The sequence below is a fragment of the Heterodontus francisci genome, chromosome 6, assembly GCF_036365525.1.
Source record: "Heterodontus francisci isolate sHetFra1 chromosome 6, sHetFra1.hap1, whole genome shotgun sequence".
NCBI classification, from domain to species: Eukaryota; Metazoa; Chordata; class Chondrichthyes; order Heterodontiformes; family Heterodontidae; genus Heterodontus; species Heterodontus francisci.
This window is the reverse complement of record NC_090376.1, coordinates 27,715,796-27,736,843: the sequence shown is the minus strand read 5'-3', so window position 1 is coordinate 27,736,843 and position 21,048 is coordinate 27,715,796. Positions and strand designations below refer to the sequence as shown.

At 42.3% G+C, this 21,048-nt stretch overlaps 1 protein-coding gene across 3 annotated transcripts in view; it reads left to right on the top strand.

Annotated features, from left to right (window-relative positions):
* The window catches only part of relt (RELT TNF receptor), a 91,591-nt gene extending 79,082 nt beyond the window's left edge, over positions 1–12,509 (top strand). For all 3 annotated transcript variants that reach the window (XM_068033381.1, XM_068033378.1, XM_068033380.1), the window contains one exon: positions 9,607–12,509. In XM_068033381.1, the coding sequence (XP_067889482.1) occupies positions 9,607–9,618 (12 nt within the window). In that variant the 3' untranslated portion in view covers positions 9,619–12,509. The remainder of the gene's footprint in view (positions 1–9,606) is intronic.
* The last annotated feature ends 8,539 nt before the right edge of the window (positions 12,510–21,048 follow it).

Sequence of the window (21,048 nt, the reverse complement as noted above, 5' to 3'; positions counted from 1 at the left end):
AGGACATTGTTTTTCCAAGCTGAAAGTATTTTTGCTGACTGGATTCAACTGTTCAACCATTGCCAGCATTAATCTTGTGCTATGAGCACAAGAAGAAAAACACACAGGAATCCATTATTTTTGTCCAGTAGGATATGAAGATAATTTTCTAAACTAAACATTCGTTGCACGAATGCTGAATCTTTGCAGTCATTTGAAAACGACAAATTCTCTTAAAGAAAACTGCAAGTCAGTGCTGAAAGTCATTATTTTCATTCTAAAGCTTGCTTGTTTCTCCGTTTAATTTCTGGTACTGTTTGTCAGTTGTTTTCTTATCCCTTTGAGCAAGAGGTTCCGTGATCAATTTTTAGGCCTTGTTTGAGTAAATTGTATAATCCTAGATTGTATACAATGATTGCTATCCCACCCTCTCAGCAGTTTCCATTATTTGAATGCAACTGATGTAAAATGGGATCCTTATCACAGGAATTGTCATTGATGTATAGCTCTAACCAGTAAAGAGAAGATGTCACGGTAACTCAAATGGCCAGAATCAGATGAGCAAAGGGGGGGGAAAAAAAACAGACTGAGGTTAGTGGAAATATTGACCAAATTGTGGAACACAGTTCTCAAAATTGCCAGTAAAAATCCTGAAATTCCATGTAGTAAAAACAGAAGCTGACAGCTTTTGTCACCATAAGGAGCACAATATAAATAAATGGAAATCTAGTAATAGTGAAACGATTGACTTCAATACTGGAGCTTAGACTCTGTCTTAGGAAACTAGGTTGCATAATGAATATAATTTATTTCAGATAGGCATTCCAGCAAGTGGGTATTTTTCTCTACTTACACAAACCTATCCTTTCACTTCCATTTAACTCTAGTTGATGGGCTCAGACAGGTTTTTAAATTGGAGAAATGAGGGACCGGATTTTCAAATGCCTGTGGAGATATAACCAGAGGCGGTCGGGCAGAAAAATCGTTGTGGGAGAGCATAATCATTTACAGCACAGAAGGACCACAACCACAATCTGTAACCTGATGGCACGGCATATCCCCCACTCTACCATTACCAATAGGTGGTACAGTGGCGCAGTGGTTAGCACCGCAGCCTCACAGCTCCAGCGACCCAGGTTCGATTCTGGGTACTGCCTGTGCGGAGTTCGCAAGTTCTCCCTGTGACCGTGTGGGTTTTCGCCGGGTGCTCCGGTTTCCTCAGCCAAAGACTTGCAGGTTGATAGGTAAATTGGCCATTGTAAATTGCCCCTAGTATAGGTAGGTGGTAGGGGAATTGAGGGAAGGTAGGAACATGGGATTAATGTAGGACTAGTATAAATGGGTGGTTGATGGTCGGCACAGACTCGGTGGGCCGAAGGGCCTGTTTCAGTGCTGTATCTCTGAAATAAAATAAAAAAGCAAGCCGGGGGATCAACTCTGGTTTAATGAAGAGTGCAGGAGGGCATGCCAGGAACAGCACCAGGCATACCTCAAAATGAGGTATCAACCTGCTAAAGCTACAACCCAGGACTACTTGCGTGCCAAGCCATGTAAGCAGCATGCGATAGACAGAGCTAAGCAATCCCATAACCAACAGATCAGATCTAAGCTCTGCAGTCCTGCCACATCCAGCCGTGAATGGTGGTAGACAATTAAACAACTAACTGGAGGAGGTGGCTCCACAAATATCCCCATCCTCAATAATGGGGAAGCCCAGCACATCAGTGTGAAAGATAAAGCTGAAGCATTTGCAACAATCTTCAGCCAGAAGTGCCGAGTTGATGATCCATCTCCGCCTCCTCCTGAAGTCCCCAGCATCACAGATGCCAGTTTTCAGCCAATTCGATTCACTCCACGTGATATCAAGAAATGACTGAAGGCACTGGATACTGCAAAGACTATGGGCCCTAACAACATTCCGGCAATGGTACTGAAGACCTGTACTCCAGAACTTGCCCTGTCCCTAGCCAAGCTGTTCCAGTACAGCTACAACATGTGGAAAATTGCCCAGGTATGTCCTGTACACAAAAAGCAGGACAACTCCAACCCGGTCAAATACCGCCCCATCAGTCTACTCTTGATCATCAGTAAAGTGATGGAAGGTGTCATTGACAGTGCTGTCGAGCGGTACTTGCTTAGCAATAACCTACACAGTGACGTTCAGTTTGGGTTTCGCCAGAGCCACTCAGCTTCTGGCCTCAATACAGCCTTGGTCCAAACATGGACAAAAGAGCTGAACTCCAGAGTTGAGGTGAGAGTGACTGCCCTTGACATCAAGGCAGCATTTGACCGAGTATGGCATCAAGGAGCTCTAGCAAAACTGGAGTCAATGGGAATCGGGGGTAAACTCTCCACTGGTTGGAATCGTACCTAGTGCAAAGTAAGATGGTTGTTGGTCAATCATCTCAGCTCCAGGACATCACTGCAGGAAGAGTTCTTCAGAGTCGTTTCCTAGGTCCAATCATCTTCAGCTGCTTCATCAATGATCTTCCTTCCATCATAAGGTCAGAAAGGGGATGTTTGCTGATGATTGCACAATGTTCAGCACCATTCGTGACTCCTCAGATACTGAAGCAGTCCATGGAGAAATGCAGCAAGACCTGGACAATATCCAGGCTTGGGCTGATAAGTGGCAAGTAACATTCATGCCACACAAGTGCCAGGCAATGACCATCTCCAACAAGAGAGAATCTAACCATCTCCCCTTGACATTCAGTTAAAGGGGTTGGAGGTTTAGAGGGGATTTGAGGAAAAGAATTTTCACCCAGAGGGTGGTTGGAATCTGGAACACAGAGGCAGGAACCCTCACAACATTTAAGAAGCATTTAGATGAGCACTTGAAACGTCATACCATACAAGGCTAGGGCCAAGTGCTGGAAAATGGCATTAGAATAGATAGGTGCTTGATGGCCGGCATGGACACGATGGGCCGAAGGGCCTGTTTCTGTGCTGAATAACTAATGGCATTACGATCGCTGAATCTCCCACTATCAACATCCTGGGGTTACCATTGACCAGAAACTGAACTGGAATAGCTATATAAATACTGTGGCTACAAGAGCAGGTCAGAGGCTGGGGATTGTGTGTCAAGTACCTCACTTCCTGACTCTTGTCTGTTCATCATTTACAAGGCACAAGTCAGGAGTGTGATGGAATACTCTCCACTTCCCTGAATGATTGCAGCTCCCACAGCACAAGAAGCTGAACATCATCCAAAACAAAGCAACCTGCTTGATCGGCACCCCATCCACCAACTTCAACATTCACTCCCTTCACCAACGCACAGTAGCAGCAGTGTGTACCATCTACAAGATGCACTACAGCAATGCACCAAGGTTCCTTCGACAGAACCTTCCAGACTCGCAACCTCTATCACCTAGCAGGACAGGCACAGCAGATGCATGGGAAAACCACCACCTGCAAGTTCCCCTCCAGGTTACAGACCATCCTGACTTGTAACTATATCGCCATTCCTTCACTGTCGCTGGGTCAAAATCCTGGAACTCCCTTCCTAACAGCACTGTGGGTATACCTACCCCACATGGACTGCAGCGGTTCAAGAAGGAAGCTCGCCGCCACCATCTCAAGGGCAATTAGGGATGGGCAATAAATGCTGGCCTAGCCAGCGACACCCACGTCCCATTAAACAAAAAAAAAAGGGAGGCCATTTGGCCCATGTTGGCTCTCCGCGCAGCAATCCCGTCAGTCACACACACTGGTTTGATTCCCGTAGCCCTGTAAGTTTATTTCTTTCAAGTGCCCATCCAATTTCCTTTTGAACTCATTTATTGCCTTCGCTTCCATCACCCTTGTGGGCAGCGATTTCCAGGTCATTACCACCTGCTGCATAAAAAAGTTCTTCATATTCCCCCTGCATCTCTTGCCCAAAACTTTCAACTGTATCCCCTAATCCTTGTACCATCAGGTAATGGGAACAGTTTTTCCTTGTCTAACTTATCTGAGCCTGTCATAATTTTGTACACCTCTATACTCTTTGCTTTAAGGAGAACTAACCTTGTAACTAATATCCTCCATCTCTGGAACCATTCTGGTAAATCTCCTCTGCACCCTCTCAAGGACCCTCACATCCTTCCTAAAGTGTGGTGACCAGAATATTCCAGTTGGGGTCTAAGCAGAGCTTTATTAAGCTTCAACATTATTCCTACTTTTGTACTCAATGCCTCTATTTATGAAGCCCAATGTCCTGCCACCTTCAAAGATTGATGCACATGCACCCCCAGGTCCCTCTGTTCCTGCACACTCTTTAGAACTGTGTCATTACGTGTAAAGGCCTGCTCGGGTCTGCAAATGAAATCCGACCCAAGCCCGACAAAACCACATCCGACCTGGCCCGAGTCCTTTCATTTATTCCCCCACCCGACTTGACCCAACCACTGAAATATAATCAACTTTATTGAAGAGGTTGTGCTCTACCTTGATGGAACCGTTCACTGCAGACCAGTACAGGGTGTTTCCCGCCTTGATGTCCTGGCTGTCACTGTGTCCGACCTGGCTCGACTCGACCCGAGCCTGAATGTCGGACCCGGAAGAGCAACCCAACCCAACCTGAAACATGTCGTTGAGTCCCATCGGGTTTGGGTCTGGTAGCCACACTCTAAGTGTATATTGCCTCACCCTATTGCTTCTGTCAAAATGCATCACCTCACACGTTTCTGTATTAAACTCCATCTGCCACTTGTCTGCCCATTCTGCTGGCCTGTCTATGTCCTGTTGCAGGCGGTTCACATCATCCTCACTGTTTCACACCTCCAAGTTTGGTGTCATTGGCAAATTTTGAAATTCTACTCTCTATTCCAAGATCCAAGTCATTCACTTGGGGAACACCACTGTTTACCTTCCTCCAGTCTGGAAAAACAACAATTTACTACAACTTGCTGTTTTCTATCCTTAAGCCAACTTTTTTTTTTATCCAATTGGACACTGACCCTCCTATTCCATGAGCCTCATTTTTGTTAACCAATCTTTTATGTGGTACCTTATCAAATTTCTTCTTAAAATCCAGATAAACAACATCCATCACGTTTGTTTCTTTGTACATTTTTGATACCTTTTTGAATGGCTGAATGAGTAACTACATGGTGTGTGGTACTGAGTGATGTGTCACACTGAGCCATTCCAGCCTGGGGAATCCCAGATACATTTCAAGTTCCTTACTCAGTTAACCCAGTTTCTGCTAAAGGAGCAGGAAGGTTGCTTCAACTAGTCTCGGGGTTATTTAGCCAGGTAAGTAAAGGTCAGTCATAGCTCCAGCTATTGATTACAGACCCATGTTGGAAGTACTTGTGTCATGTTTGGCTGTGGTGGCAAATTAGCATTTGCTTTCAATGCTCTCTAGTAAAGTACGATACCTTGGGTGAGATACTGAAAGGTTGTGATTGCCTGTACTCCAGCATAAGTCACTGCCTTCAGGAGAAACGTTTGAGGGAGATGAAATTAGTATACATTTAATAACCAGGTTTATAATGTAGTCCTGCTGTGCCCCAGTCACATTCAAAGCCACTGGCATTGTCATCTTTGCCCTGCTCTGAGGTTGCAGTTCAGGTTGCAACATGGAATCATAGAAATTTACAGCGCAAAGGAGGCCATTTGGCCCATCATGTCCGCACCGCCGAAGAGGAACCATCCAGCTTGATACTACTTTCCTGCTCTTGGTCTGTAAGTCTTGTAGGTTATGGCACTTCAAGAGCATATTCAATTACTTTTTTAAATGTTCTGAGGGTTTCTGCGTCTACCATCCTTTCAGGCAGTGAGTTCCAGATCCCCACCACCCTCTGGGTGCAAAGATTTCCCCTCAGATCCCCTCTAAACCTCTTACTCTAAATCTACGCCCCTTTGTTATGGACCCCTCAACCAAGGGGAAACAAATGGCAGATTTCAGTGAGCACCTCCTTGGTGAAGCAGAGACGTCAATCACACTATTCCTCACTGAGCGTCCGGCAGGAGTATTGCTCCCTGAAAGCACTTGGTTGATATTGTCTCCTGCTGAGAAGCCACCATTTCTCCCTCCACCTCCCACCATTCTCACTTTTTGAGCAGCTTGTCCTCTTCTGTGTTGCCTCTGATTATTCTCCCTGCAGGCTAAGGGGGTTGTTAACTACAGCATGTAAAACTGAAAGCAAGTGGTCTGAGCAGACCCTTGAAGTTGGGACCAAGGCCTTCGGCATGTGCCTCACCACTCCCTGTCAACTTCAATAACATTAAGTAGCAGTACAAATCACCAAACACTTCTGCAAACTCAGCAACAGCCAGCAGCAATCAATCAGCAACTAACCTGAAAGTAGGGGATCACTTTTAATGGCGTTGGTGATTGGTGGGGGTGGGTCGGGCAGGGGGGAGGTCTTTCCTGCTGCTGAACATGTGTTCAGTTTTGCAAGGTTAAGAAAGGATGTTAGTTGGGATGTTCAGGTTGAAAGTGGCATTGCTGATATCAAATGTGCATTGCATGTCATGATCTACCTGATGTTCATACTTCCTCTGCCCTTACCAAAATGGCGTCAGCCAGCACCAGATATGTGCACAGGCGCCATTTTGGACCCAAAACGCCACCTGAAAATATGGGCATTCCGCATCCAAATTTTGTCTCCAGTCAACCATAAGTTGACAGAATCTTTATACAGTTACTAAGTTTTAATATAGTTAAATTTTATTTGCTTTAAAACAATGTGTCAACATTTTAACTCATAAAATTTGGATATCTATTTTCTTAGTTGTTCTCTCAACCCCATTCCCAGTAAATTGCACCTAACTTCCCTTCCTATACTAGCTGACATTGTAAATGGTGCTCTCCCCTCGGGTACTGTTTTCCTACTTTTCAAAATCACCATTATTGCCCCTTTCCTCAAAAAAAAAACCTCATCCTTGACCCCCTCTCCCTGGAAATTTCTGACCCATTTCCAATTTTATTTATTCTGCAAAGTCTTTGAACCCATTGTAACCTCCAAAATCTTTACTCCTGGTCCATATTTAAGTTCTGTAATCAGGTTCCCAAATCTGCAACAGCACTGAAATGGCCCTAACTGAAGTCACAGATGACTTCCTATGTGATTGTGACCATGGTCTACCATTCCTTCTCGTGCTTTCTGACCTTTCTGCCGCCTTTAACAGTTGATTACATCATTCTCCTCCATTTACCCGCTAAGTAAGACTATTATCATTTAGTTTCACTCTTACCTATCGAGTCATAATGAGAGGGTCTGCTGCAATGATTTCTCTTCCTGCCTCTGCAATGTGACCTGCTGAAGTTATCCAAGGATCCATTCTTGGTCACCACCTAGTCTTCAGCTATGTGTTGCCCATCGGTGACATCATCCAAAGACACAGTGTCAGGTTTCACATGTACATTGACAACATCCAGCTATATCCCACCACCATACTGTGAGCCTGCATGTCCAACATCCAATTATTAAGAAGACTGAAGCCATCGTTTTCAGCACACCAATGCTCTGGCACCTCCCTGATATCTAGGACAGATTGGAAGATTGTGGCAAGCCCTTCCATTATCTCCACCCCCACTTCCTTTAGCAACCTGGAATGCAAGCCAACCAGACCAGGTGATATCTACCCTAAGCATAGCCAGATTTGTTTTAGTGCCTCCCCCTCAATTTTTACCCTATCCATTGCCTCTACTCTCCACTTTTATTGATATTTTGTCAGATTCCTCTTCCTTAGTGAACAGTGATTCAAAGTACTCATTAAGTATGTTAGCCTTGCCCTGTGCCTCTAAGCGTATATTACCCCCTTTGTCCTGACTAGGCCCCACTCCACCTCTTACTACCCACTTACTATTTACATGCCGGTAGAAGATTTGTTGGGTTCCCTTTTATGTAACTCCCATTCTATTCTCATGTTCTCTTTTTGCCATCCTTATTTTCCTCTTCACCTCTCCTCTCAACTGGGTGTCAGTTTCCGGCATCTTCCCGCCTCAGGCCCATATTCAAGGAGGCTGTGTCAGAGGCTCAATAATCACCCGCCTGCAAATGGCAAGTAGCAAAATGAAGCAATTAAGGAGCCTGTTTAAGGCCCCTCCCGCGCCGGCTGGAGTTTTCTAGTCAACAGGTGGATCCCCACAGTGGCTGAAACACGGCCAGTGAAATGATGCAGGTAAAAAAAATGGTAGACCAGGAGGGGCCTGCGCTCTAGAATAATGTAAAGCCCCCACCTCACAACCACGTGCTGCTGGTGGAGAAAGATGCCACAGCTGTGGAGAGGTTCCCCCTCCACAATGGCGGTCTGGCAGCTGTGGCTATTTTTATTTTTACGAGTGTGCCTCTCTCTTGATGCTCCCTTCTCTCCCCCTACCTGCATCGGTAAGCTGCTGTGCTCAGTGCTGGAGGGCCTCCTATTGGCCCTCTAGCATTGGGAGCCCACCCACTGTCCTTAATTGGACAGCAAGCATGCTCTCTGGCTATTAATTGGCTATTCTTTGAAAAATAGTGTTGGGTGACTATTTCCAAAACAATGCAGGGTAGGGACCAATTTTTGATCCAGGTGACCGGGTCCTGACCCCCAAAAAATCCTGCCTGGGGAATTACTGATTCCTGAGAGAAACTGTTGTGTGAAAGTACAGATTTCTTTGAATACTAATGAAGACACTGAGGTGCATCATCGCACTTTCAGAACTGTACAGGTCTTTAAATGAAAAGATGCATGTGCTTCAACTATTTTTTGTGGATGTGCACTGTAATGATAGAACATTACACGTCTTCGCAGAAGGGTGGCTACTCTTAATGTAAATATTTAGTTAAAAGTAATTTCCTTAATAGGGAATTTTTACACTGATTTCTTTTAGAGAAAGCCCACACAGATGTTTTTTTGTCTCTCATCATTATCTGTCGAGGGAAGTACTTTTGTCAGAGTAATTAATTGTATGGAAATTTTTAAGAATGGATTGGGAAACCATGATTAAAGATTACTTAATCTTTACTGCATTGTCTTATTAGTGAGCTTTTTAAAAAAATAAGCTGCAACAAATCCTGTTTTTGGTCCAAAATGGGGCCACTCGTTTAGAGTTTGAGGAATTAATGGGAGACAGTTGACTTTAAAATCTGTTCTCCCATAATACTATACATTAGAAGTGTAAGCAGTAGCTGGAAATAGGTTTGTAGGTGATTGTGAGTCCAGGAGTTCTCCCCGAACCTGCTGTCTTTGGAATTCCAACCTGCAGTAACTTTAACCCCAAGCTAAGTTATTGATAGCTTGAGAATAATAGATAATTAATATTCAAATATTCAAAAATGGTAATTGGAACGCTATCAATGACTTCTATTAACCCTCATGTTTAGTATATTTAGAGTGAAGGACAATGGGCTGAGTGGTGGAGGTGGAATATATTTACAGCTTTTTAAGCAAATATATGTGACTCCAGCACTGTTCTATGGTACTTGCCATCAAACCAGCTGTCGGAAGAAGCCACTCACGTCAATTCAAAGACAGAAACAGCAGCCTCCACACTGCCAGCAACTGGTCTAACCCCACCTCAGAATAGCAATTTAAGGGGGAATCTGATCCCTAAAACAGAGATGATAAACCATTAAGATGCATATCACAGTCTAAAAAGGATGCTGTTGTCTGTCAGGTCTCAACATGCCATTTTCCTCTTTTATATAGGTTGGTGACTGAGTTTGTTGAAAATCGTGAGGAGATCCATAAGTTGCTTCAACTCACAATGCGAGGTAAAGGTGGAAAGCAAAAGTCCAGTTTGCAGATCATTCAATGAAAAAAAACGACTTTTATTTCTCCCCAAAACAGATTACAACCTGAAAACTGTTCTCAAAAGCAATGGTTTATCAGCTGCTGTCCCTTGGGACAGATTTTTACACAGCTTGGAAGATCCACTAGTTCGACAAAGCTGCATGTTCTGTTTTTTAAATATTTTGAAGCCAACCAGAGCCCCCTTGTGGAACTGAATCTAGAAACCTCCTGTATTGGAGCCTTACTGTACTATTGAGCCATACAGTACTCAAGTGAACAAAGCCATCTTGCTACTTTTATGACCTACACATAGTAAAGACAGCAACGTGAAACTACAGGAACTGTAGTCAAATTCTCATACTAAAAATATGTATTTTAATTGTGCAATATGCACAGATAATAAGCAGACAGTTCTGAACTTTCACGGTGAAAGTTCAACCAGTGATTAATAGGGAAGTCAACATTTAATAATTGCTGTAGTTATTTAAAAAAAGACCAATTTTTAAAATACTCTCAAGGTTTGATATAACCCATAGAGCAAGTAAAAGCTCAACTTTTCTTCGTTAACTGTGGTAAACCCAGTCAGGTTAACCCGACGTACACAGTTTTAAAGTATTAAAGACAATATCAGCACTATTAGGTAAACAAAAAAGTCTTCTAAAGTGGTCAAAATGGATACTACAGCTTTCTCTACTTTCTAATTTCTTTGTAAATTGTATTGTAAAAGGGTTTTAATATGTCAAGTAGCAATAATGTACCATTTTAAAGGAACAATGTAAAAATGCAGAGTAGCTACCTCCAAGTAGATTATGTAGCCATACCTCAAATGTTATTTTCTCTCTTTTTTTAAATGAGTGTTTAATGATTTTCAACTTGGAGTTTGTTGTGAGCTAACAGCACATACCTATCCTTCACTAACTCACTGCTAGTTGTAAGAGTGCGACTTCTGCTGAGTGTTAGAATAGCTGTGTTACCTCAACCAGAAACTGGCATTTCACAAAGTGCAGATCTGCAATCTGCTTAAATGTTGTAGAATGAAATGGTATTGAATTCATAGTGTTTCCACTGCAAATGCTAGCTTTTGGGAAGGGGAAAGAAGGCAGAGTGTCTTTTCTAAACTGGTACAGGAGCATGCACGCACATTACCTATTGTGGCAGTTGCGGCCTGTCGGTTTATCTCTGTGTACCACCAGCGTTACTGTGTATGTTGAAGACATTGACCAGGTGGAGTGAAACCTTTCTGGGATGAGTCGACATGAATTGTTTGCCTTTGTCTTATGTGCAGTGAAGATCCATCAGCTGGAGGGGCTCATTCACTGGGCTTGTACACAGCAGAGCAGTCTTTGAGGTAATGCCCAGAGTTGGAAAGGTCTCAATGTGCTGTTTCATTTCGCTCATGGTTCCATGTCTGTCATGAGGAGGTACCAGCCAGAAATGCAGATGCTGCCCATCTGACATGAGCGTTTAGTTGTGAAGAGATAATTGTGATGGCTATACCACCAGCCCAAACTGGGAATTATGACACAAACTAACTATTAAAAGTGGAATTGTAGAATATTATAGCCCTGAATCACAAAGTGGCATTGGGTGGATCCCACAGCACTTAAACGGGACTGTTTCCACTGATTCTGAGCAGTTGTTGGTGAGTGCAAACGTAACAATTAAAACATTTTTTTTTGTTATAGTGGTGTCTTGTGTGTGAAATGCTGAAAAATGTCATTTTGAAACTTGACACTAAAAAATTGACCCACAGTGTCCAGTAAAGTTGGTTGCATCTGACTTGCGTGGCATTTTTCTAATGATCTTTAGATTTATAAGTGGATTCAAGGTTTGGGAAAACACTGATGTTTCAAGAATTGAGTTTTTTTTTATATAATAAATTCAGTCTACTGAATAACCAGACAACTGAAAGGTGTATTATGTAATATCCCAGCACTATCGTCAATGGAAACCTGGGCTCTAGTGGCAGCATCTTCTAATATGACTCCTTCTACCAAAGGTGTGGCGAATAGCTCTGATTGGGGGGTGCGGGGTGGTGGTTTTTCCAAGATAGTTTTGCCAGCTCTGCAAATGTAAGCTGCTGCCCCTGCAGTGCCAGCCATTGTTTTCTCTGGGCAGGGGTAGGCAAGTGCTCAGCCCATTTGCACTAGCCATAGTTTTGAAGTTGTGAGCAGCTACACGTGTACAACTGTTTCTCTGTAACCATCAGTGTTATGGAATCTGTCCTGCAAGAGAGAAGGAACTGGTGTGACAATTTCATATATGGAGTGAGGATGGGATTGAAACCCATGGCTTCTGGATTGGAAATTCTATGGTTGGTGCTACAAAGACCACTGATCATAGCTTATTCTAAGGAACATGATTGGTTCTGGGCAAACATAAAAGACTGAACCAAGCATTCTTTGTTTTAATTCACAGAAAGGAAAAACCCATTTTTAAAAATCCACAAAAGTCAGATTGTAAGATCATCATTAATATGCTTCTCTGAATATTTAAAGAGGGCATCTGTCAGGTGTAACACCATGATGCAACTTCTGATTCTATCCCCCTTTGCAAAACCTGTTTACAGCATTTTAATCCTGGGTGCAAATTAGTTTACATATTGCTGCTTTTAAAATTTGTTTTAATAATTTTGCTGTTTACTTAATTTATTCCTAGTCTTGTACCTTTTTTTTTGGACTTTCTGTAAAGTATTGGCAAGTACAAGTGAATGCACTGAGTAAAAACCATCTTTGTCATGCGTTGTATTTATTTGTGGTTGGTTATATTGCTGGATTTTTATTGTATAGTTCTTCCATTAAACTAAAATTTGTTATTTAGTCACATGGTGTTGCAGTCAAGTTTTTTTTTCAAGATATTATGAAGTACTGTCTCTATGTGGGTTTGTTCCATGTGATTTGTTGTGAACTTAGTCTGAGTTAAAATGTTAAAAACCAAGTGCAGTTTTTTACTCCATTTATTCGATCAATGCTGGATTTAAGTTTGTCTAATCTGGAACATCTCATTGAAGGAAAGGACAAAATCACATCAGAACTTTCCACACCCTGACTTGCAAAATTACAGCATCAACATAAGGTCATCATATTCATAACAGCCATTAAGGAGCTTAACATGAGTTTGTATTGACTTGAAGAATCGAAGGAGAAACTGGCTTAATTTTGCCTGACTTTAACTTTCAATAATGTCAGATTCCCACCCTCCAAATCTTCTCCCTCCTGATTTACTCTTTACCCCATGGCCATCTGATCCAACAATGAATGATTGCTATTTGTAGATGACTATTATAAACCTTTTCACTCCAAGATGATGTTCTACATATTTGACTCATTGTGATATAACCATCAACCAATGGAAGACTGTGGGTACTGGGAGGAGTCACTGAGAATGAGAGGGGTTTACACATTCAGATGGGCAGCAGTTGGGTTAAATCACCTGAGGACCATTGCTCGTCCCAGGGCCCTGTCTAAACTATCCACAGCAAACTCTCCACCTAGCTATTCGGAGAGGTATTCAACTTCAGCATTGATTCCAAAAGCAGAAATGATTGAAGAGCTTAAACTGGGCTAATATGTAGCAATGTAGAACAGGTTCACAGCTTAGAACATACAAATCCTACATTTTTATGATTTGACTAAAACCAACAGTTTTAAAACGGCACAGTGGCGCAGGGGCGGCACAGTGGTTAGCACCGCAGCCTCACAGCTCCAGCGACCCGGGTTCAATTCTGAGTACTGCCTGTGTGGAGTTTGCAAGTTCTCCCTGTGTCTGCGTGGGTTTCCTCCGGGTGCTCCGGTTTCCTCCCACATGCCAAAGACTTGCAGGTTGATAGATTAATTGGCCATTATTAATTGCCCCTAGTATAGGTAGGTGGTAGGGAAATATAGGGACAGATGAGGATGTGGTAGGAATATGGGATTAGTGTAGGATTAGTATAAATGGGTGGTTGATGGTCGGCACAGACTCGGTGGGCCGAAGGGCCTGTTTCAGTGCTGTATCTCTAAACTAAACATCAAAGTGTGTGGCTACACTTCAATCGCTGACTACCATTGCTGTAAAGTGCTTCCATTTTTAAATATTTTTGAGGACTCGTGTTTTAGAATTGTGGAGATGGATTCATTGGTGGACTAAAGTGATTCCATAGATGCTGGACTTTTTTTTTTAAAGGATTACTGGAAGGACTTTTGTTTAAAAACATCATTTACTGGATGTCACATCTCTTCAGCTAAGTAAACTCAGGTGTATTGTGACTATGGGAGTTGTTTACAAGAGAAGGGGCATGTCAAGATTTATGGTGCTCAAGAGTGGGTTTCATTTTTGAATACTGTTTTGAGTCAGTTGGGTTTGTAGCCTGCTGAAAAACACCCAGCACATCTTTTTTCCACCTCTGAGAAACCCTGCAACAAAAAAAAAATCCAGTGTGTGATAGCTGTAAGGCCTGAAGCCGTATTTCTCGAAGTTTTTGGAAGACTTCCTCTTGACATCTCCTGAACAAACTGCTTCTGAAAAGATCCCAGTGACCTGTTTACGTGTACTCTGATGCCAGACTGTATGCCGTCTGGAACATGACGTATCATCCTTTTTCTTCAAGAATTAACAAGTACTTTGGCCGAAGCATATTTATTTTTCCTTTAACTGGTGTGTTGGGTATTTAAAAGGGAATGTATATATTTACTCTTAAATTTCAAACGGCGTTAAAGCTTTGCATCTTTATTGACTAAGTGTTCTCCTGCCTCAGTTGTGAGTGCATTTACTGAAACAGCCAATTAGATACTCTTATTTGTTCCAGGATAAATTACACTAACCAGCTTTCTTTAATAAACAACAAAATTATCCAGTTATTATAAAACCAAGTCTTAACCAAAAATGCAGTAAATATATATGCGAATCAAAATATTAAAGCCCCTTACAATCATTCTAGCCCTCATGCACATACATCTAAAAACCAGTTAACTGGAGAAAAAAAAAAGGGATTTTTTTACAGCTGTTTCAAAGGAATAAAAAAAAAACTTATACTGCAAAGATCGGGAAGGAAGTCCTTTGGGGTGGCGAGGTGTCCCAACATTGAGTAGTTGGATGACACTCAGTCTTTCGAAGCGAGGTTGATAAATAGTCTGTTTTGGATAAGCGTTCAAAGAAAATCAACTGCAGAAGCTTCACATAAGTTTTTCCATCAGGGGGCTGTATTTGAAGAGCCTGCTGCTGAAGTAGGCGGTGGGCGTAAATATTTGCACGCGCACATGGGGCCCACATCGCAAAGCCGCCATGATTCCAAATGCAGCAGCTTATTACCATGTTCGGGGTGACCACCCCCCCACCCCAATGACATGGAGGAGGTGGGCGAGCCGTTGCCGGCAACGACATCTGGTGCCAATGCGCTGACGCCAGTGCCATTTTTAAAGTGCTTAAAGCCCTAACTGAGCATTTAAATTTTAAAGCAACAATTACGTTAAAGATGATCAAAATGAACAAAATACCCTTTCCATGCATTCTCCCTGCAAACCCTCCCCCCACCCCCCCCAATCACCAAAGTTTGAAATCGTTGTTCTTTACCCCTTCCTATCAACACCCGCCCCCCCCCCCAAACCAAGCTGAGGCCGTGTAACCCCACTCTCCCCTCCTACACAGAGAAAAACACTGCTCCTCCTCCCCACAGGAGGAGGCTTGTTTCCCGAAAGGTGCAGCATTGCCGGCTGCTACAATGAAGATACCAACCAGCTGGCAGAATCACTGCAGCCTGCATGGTAAGTGAGCATTTTATATATTTTAATGCGGGTCCCTTCGCCAAATGGTGGGGCAGCTGCCACGAGGCCTTGCCACCGTGAGAATCGGTACTGGGCCTGTCGGGGGTGGGTGGTGGGCCTCCTTCATTGCAATCGTCATTGCCCCCCTCCGCCACTGTTCCTGGCATCAACAAGGCTTTAAAATCCAGCACCAGCTGTTTGCAGCAACAGCGGACAGTTTTCACACATTCGATTCAAAGTCCATTTTTTTAAAGATGCAAGTTATTTGCAAATATTCAGGATTTCTTAAAACACAATAGGCAACAGTAGAGCTTGACGTAGGGATTCTTCAGAGACAGGAGAAAGTAGGAATCTGCCCCAATTGAAATACAGGCTTTCTTCTCAAGAGATGCAGGATTCCTTTTCAAAGAGAAAGGTGGGCAGGTTTTTCCCTCTCCAAGCAGAAACAACAACTGACTGGTTCAACAGTTCAAATTGAAACTAAATCTTTCCAGAAACAAGTCACATGGCCATCACAAATCACTCCTTTGTCACTTGCTTGCAAACATCTGTCCCTTCAGCTCAGAAAACAATCCCCCCTGTTGGGTTCTTTGGAAACAGGTATTTTCCAGTAACGATTTCCATTCCACTTTCAGGTCAAATACAGTCCCAACCCTTTTTTATAAACAAAAAAACACCAAGTTCAGCCATCTCCAGATGATTCAATGGCCACAAAATACTTTTCAGTTTGTAAAATATAGATTCTCAAGTTTTAACATAAAAAATGCAAACTCTCATAACACTAAGTCCTGTTTTATATTAAAATGAATACTTTTGTTGTCTATTAAAGAAAGCTGGTTGGTGGATTTTATTCTGAAACTAAAATAGATAAGAGTATATAACTGGGCACGTCGATAACTGGGTACACATTTAACTATATGTTGTGACCTGTGGAGAAGTGGAACTACAGAAGATCAGTACACTCCTGCCGCCCTGGTTGTAACACCATCACCTATTTTTTTCCAGTTTGTGTTGTGGAGACATTATACAGTATTTGAAGTTACTGTCAGAATGCCTGAGAACGTAAACATTTCCTAACATTTACAGTGGCTTAAACTGGTAATACCAAGAGCTGCGATCTGGTTAAACCAAATCGGCATGTCCCATGCCCTGAGAAGTCTAAAACAAAATGGTTCAAGCACACTGTACCCAAACCAAACCGAAAGCAGCATGTATGCTGGTGTAAATCTGTGGCTGTGGGAAAACCCAAGAAACCAGGCTGATCCAGGACTGTTTGTACATTATTGAAAACAGAAAATTAGAATGACCTCTGAGGGTGAGAGGAAGAAAACATTGTTGAAGATGTGGTGCCACTCCTCATACCATTCTGAACGGTCTTTTACTCGAGCTGAAGAGTCCTCTCTAAGATAAATCATCATGAAGAGGATGGAGAAATCATGACAAGTTTCCTTCATTGTTCATTATTATTGCTAAATTTTCTTTAAAACTCTATGTATGTCTGACTGTTACATACTTTTACATTGCACCCTTTCAAAATGTGGTAGGTTGACGTAAAGCCAACAGTTAAACTACAGATAGTATAACAGATAAAATTTGCTGTGAATTCTGGCAGAAGTGAGTCATTGTTTTGTTTCCTCTCTTTTCCCCCTGTAAATTTACAAGTGCCTCCCGGCTTGGTTGTGTTATTCAGCTGTGTTCAGTCACTGTGGCTTATTCTTGGAGCAGCCTCAATGGGAATAACACATTATGAATAATTCTCTGTTGGATAAATGACATTCATTACTGAGACAACGAAAAATTTCAATCACTTCCTTCTTTTCTAGCTGACTCCACTCATTCTTTGTGGGTCATCCTGTTATTTTTGCTGAATGAATGTTTCACATTTCCAAAAACTTGGCTCTTTACTTGACACAGGAGTGAGACCCTTGCAGCATCATTTCACCCTTTCATGTATTTCTGGGCTCTTTACAGCCTTTTAATACAATCTGAAGCTGCTCTTAGGTTATTATTCAACATGGACAACCACTCTAGGCACCTCTTCGTGGATATTAATATGCTTATTATTTGCATGCAATTTGTTTGACATCAAGAAAAGCTGGACAATGGAACAAACTTAGAGTTTAACTTTTTGATACCAGAAGCTGGTATATAAAATGAGCTTAAACACTTCCATCCTATTAAGACTGAATTATGAATAATTATTTTACTTCTTTCATAGAATGCCACATTAAAATAGTGATGGAAAAAATAACAAACCACAGGCTAATTATGAATGAAGGTAGCCATTCAGCCATTTTAATTCATCTATCCAGAGAGATATCAGTGTTTCCCCATTCCCATTATAGCACCCAGTTGCAGCAAATATTTCTGGGGATTTTACCTCCATTCCTCTTAGCCTGAAGGCAGTGACTCCTGCTGCAGAATAATTCTATCCTTCATCTGCGCCAAGTCCCATTCAGCTATCACCCCTGTGCTGGTCGGTCCACATTGGCTGCTGGTTAATCAAGGCTTGTTTTCAAATCCTTCCACTGCCTTGCCCTTCCATTGCTCTGTGACCTCCTCCAGCCCTATAGTCATCTGAAATCTCAATTCTGGCTTCTTGCACATATCCCTGAATTTCATTGCTCCACCATTAGTGGCCATGCCTCCAGCTGCCAAGGTTTTAAGTTCTGGAATTTCCTTCCTAAAACACTACCTATCTCACTCCTACTTAAGATGCTTAGAACCTACCTCTTGGACCAAGCTTTTGGTCACCGCTTCCAATATCTCCTTACAAGAAACTAAGGCAGAAACCCTCAACTCATTCTCCCCTCAAAGGAGTCTGGATATGCACCTCAAGTGCTATAATCTTCAGGGCTACGGCCCAAATGGCCTCTTTCTGTGCCTTAAACTTTCTATGATTCTATAAGACTGTGTCTTTTTATTTGATAACACTTTTATGAAGAGTCTATGGACGTTGTACTGTGTTAAAGTCATTACATATATGCAAGAACTCAATAGTGGTTGTATAACAGGGGAGGAGTTTTGGGTGGGAAACCTGGAACACCTGCCAGGTTTCCCCCACATGCTGCAGCATTTTGACTCTACATGGTGCTTTTTTTAAAAAGCAGGATCTCCACCTGGAAGTCAGCCTGATTTACAGGCTTGGTTCCCAGCCAGGCTAGGAGCATTCTGGAGGAGGCTGCAGGAGCAGATAAGGAACTATTGGTGGGGACATGGTGCTGTGTGGTCTCCGGATCCTTGATCTGGGTGCGTAGGAGATTGTTTAGATGGAGGGATCCATTGGCAGGGAGGAAGCTAAGCTTGGTGGGCTGGGGTGGGGGGAGAGTAAGTACTCCTGCTCTTCTTGGCCCACAAGCACTGCTGAAAAAGCACTTACCTTTTTTCCCAAAGCTTTCCTCACCTCTATTTACCTGCAGGAGCTCTCAAGCCCTGGTAAACCTGGTTAGCCACGGTTAAACCTTTAAGAGAGGTTGCATGTGAGGCTCCCAGCGTCATTATAACATTTAAGTGGCCACCTGCCCCCTTGTCCCACCTGTTAAAATTGGAAGTGGGCATTTTGGAGGTGGTTTGGGGTAGAGTTTGAGATTTTTTAAAAGAATTTTTACATCTCACTCAATTCCAACCCACCCATTTTTGGGGGTTAAAATTACCCTAAGTTGTGAAGAGCCTATACAGTGAGATTTGGTAAGGTATTTTATCACTGGCGTAAACCACAGCCAGCACAAAATATATCCTAATTTGGTGTCCCTAAAGTACAGGGGTCACTAAACAGCAATCAGGCACAAGTACTCCTACCTAGCTCAGGGTCGTTTGGCAGAGATTAATTTGCACAGCACAGACCAGGGGTTGAACTGGATCTATCTTGATTTCTGTCACTCAGTATCACACACATATAATGTCTTCACCCACTACACAATCAAAGGAGCCCCTTTTTACAATAAGTTCTTATTCGCTGAGTTTTGCTATCATTAATGCCTTCAGATATAAATTGTTAGTTTGTACCAACTGAAACATGAAGGCTTAATCCACAAAAACATTGCAATAGCAAATTGTTTAATTTATTCAAAACAATTAGCAATGCTAATAGCTTGTTACACATATTGGACCATGAAATATAGGAAATTGTGTTGTTTATAGTTAATTATAATGCATTAATGGAGTTTATACACATTCATTAAATAATTAAAATGGCTAAAATTAATTAGCTTGACATGGGTATTAAAGCGAAGTTAGAATTTGCCATATAAAGGATTTCAAAACGCAGAAAATGTCAGCTTAATTGATGTTCAATTGTCTCCTATTGGTATAATGAGTCTTTTAGTTTGAGTGTCAATTCATCACTACTGTGTTAAATCCTTCCATTTTTCTACAGGTTTAAATTGGCAGTACAACTAACTAACAGAAACTTGTGCAAAAGCTAACTTGTGCCTCGAGTTGGAAGTGGGAATTTGAGTGTCCTTGGCATTCATACTCTCAGGATGTCATGTAAACCCCGAGACCACAAAAACATCCTCATTGATAGCAATGATGGACATAGGAAATGTTCAAAAGCAGCAAATGGAAAATCAAGCACTAAATAAATAACTTGGAGGATCAAAGGGAGTTTAAGTTTATTCCAGTCATTGTTTGCCCGATAATGTGAATCCTGGAGCGAGTTAGACTACCATCACGGATGTCTTGTATACATAAAATCCAAAAATGCCGCATTACTACTTGTGTTTTTTTGCAGATCAGATTAGTGACAAATAGCACCATCTATAGATGGTCACTGAGTACTGAAGGAGCACTAAGGCTCACATAAAACAGAAAGTCAGCAAATGCTGGAAATCTGAAATAAAACCAGAAAAAAAATAGCAAATTAGTCAGAATTTGTAAAAGAGGAATATCTCCTTGTGTGGCTCTGTGTCAAATTTTGTTTGGTAACAGTCTTGTGAAGCATCATAGGATGTTTTACTATGTTGAAGATGTTATATAAATGCAAGTTGTTGAGTCAGTGGATGTGGGTTCAAGCCCACTCCAGTTCTATTTATTTATTTAGAGATACAGCACTGAAACAGGCCCTTCAGCCCACCGAGTCTGTGCCGACCAACAACCACCCATTTATACTAATCCTACAGTAATCCCATATTCCCTACCACCTACCTACACTAGGGGCAATTTATAATGGCCAATTTACCTATCAACCTGAAAGTCTTTGGCTGTAGGAGGAAACCGGAGCACCCGGCGAAAACCCACACGGTCACAGGGAGAACTTGCAAACTCTGCACAGGCAGTACCCAGAATCGAACCCGGGTCCCTGGAGCTGTGAGGCTGCGGTGCTAACCACTGCGCCACTCTTAAGTGCACAAGTTCTTGAGTGCACAATTTTGACCAAGATGTTGATGCAATACTAAGGGAGTGCTGCATTGTTTGGGAATACAATCGTAAGAATCTACTATACTGAGGCCCCATCTGCTCTCTAAGGTGGATGCAAAAGATCCTTTGTCACCATTTGAAGAGGAGCAAAATTCTCCTGATGACCTGGCCAATACCTGTCCCTCAACCAGTATCACTAAAACAGGTTATCTGGGCATTGGTCTCATTTGTTTGCAGGTGCTTGCTGTGCACAAGTTGG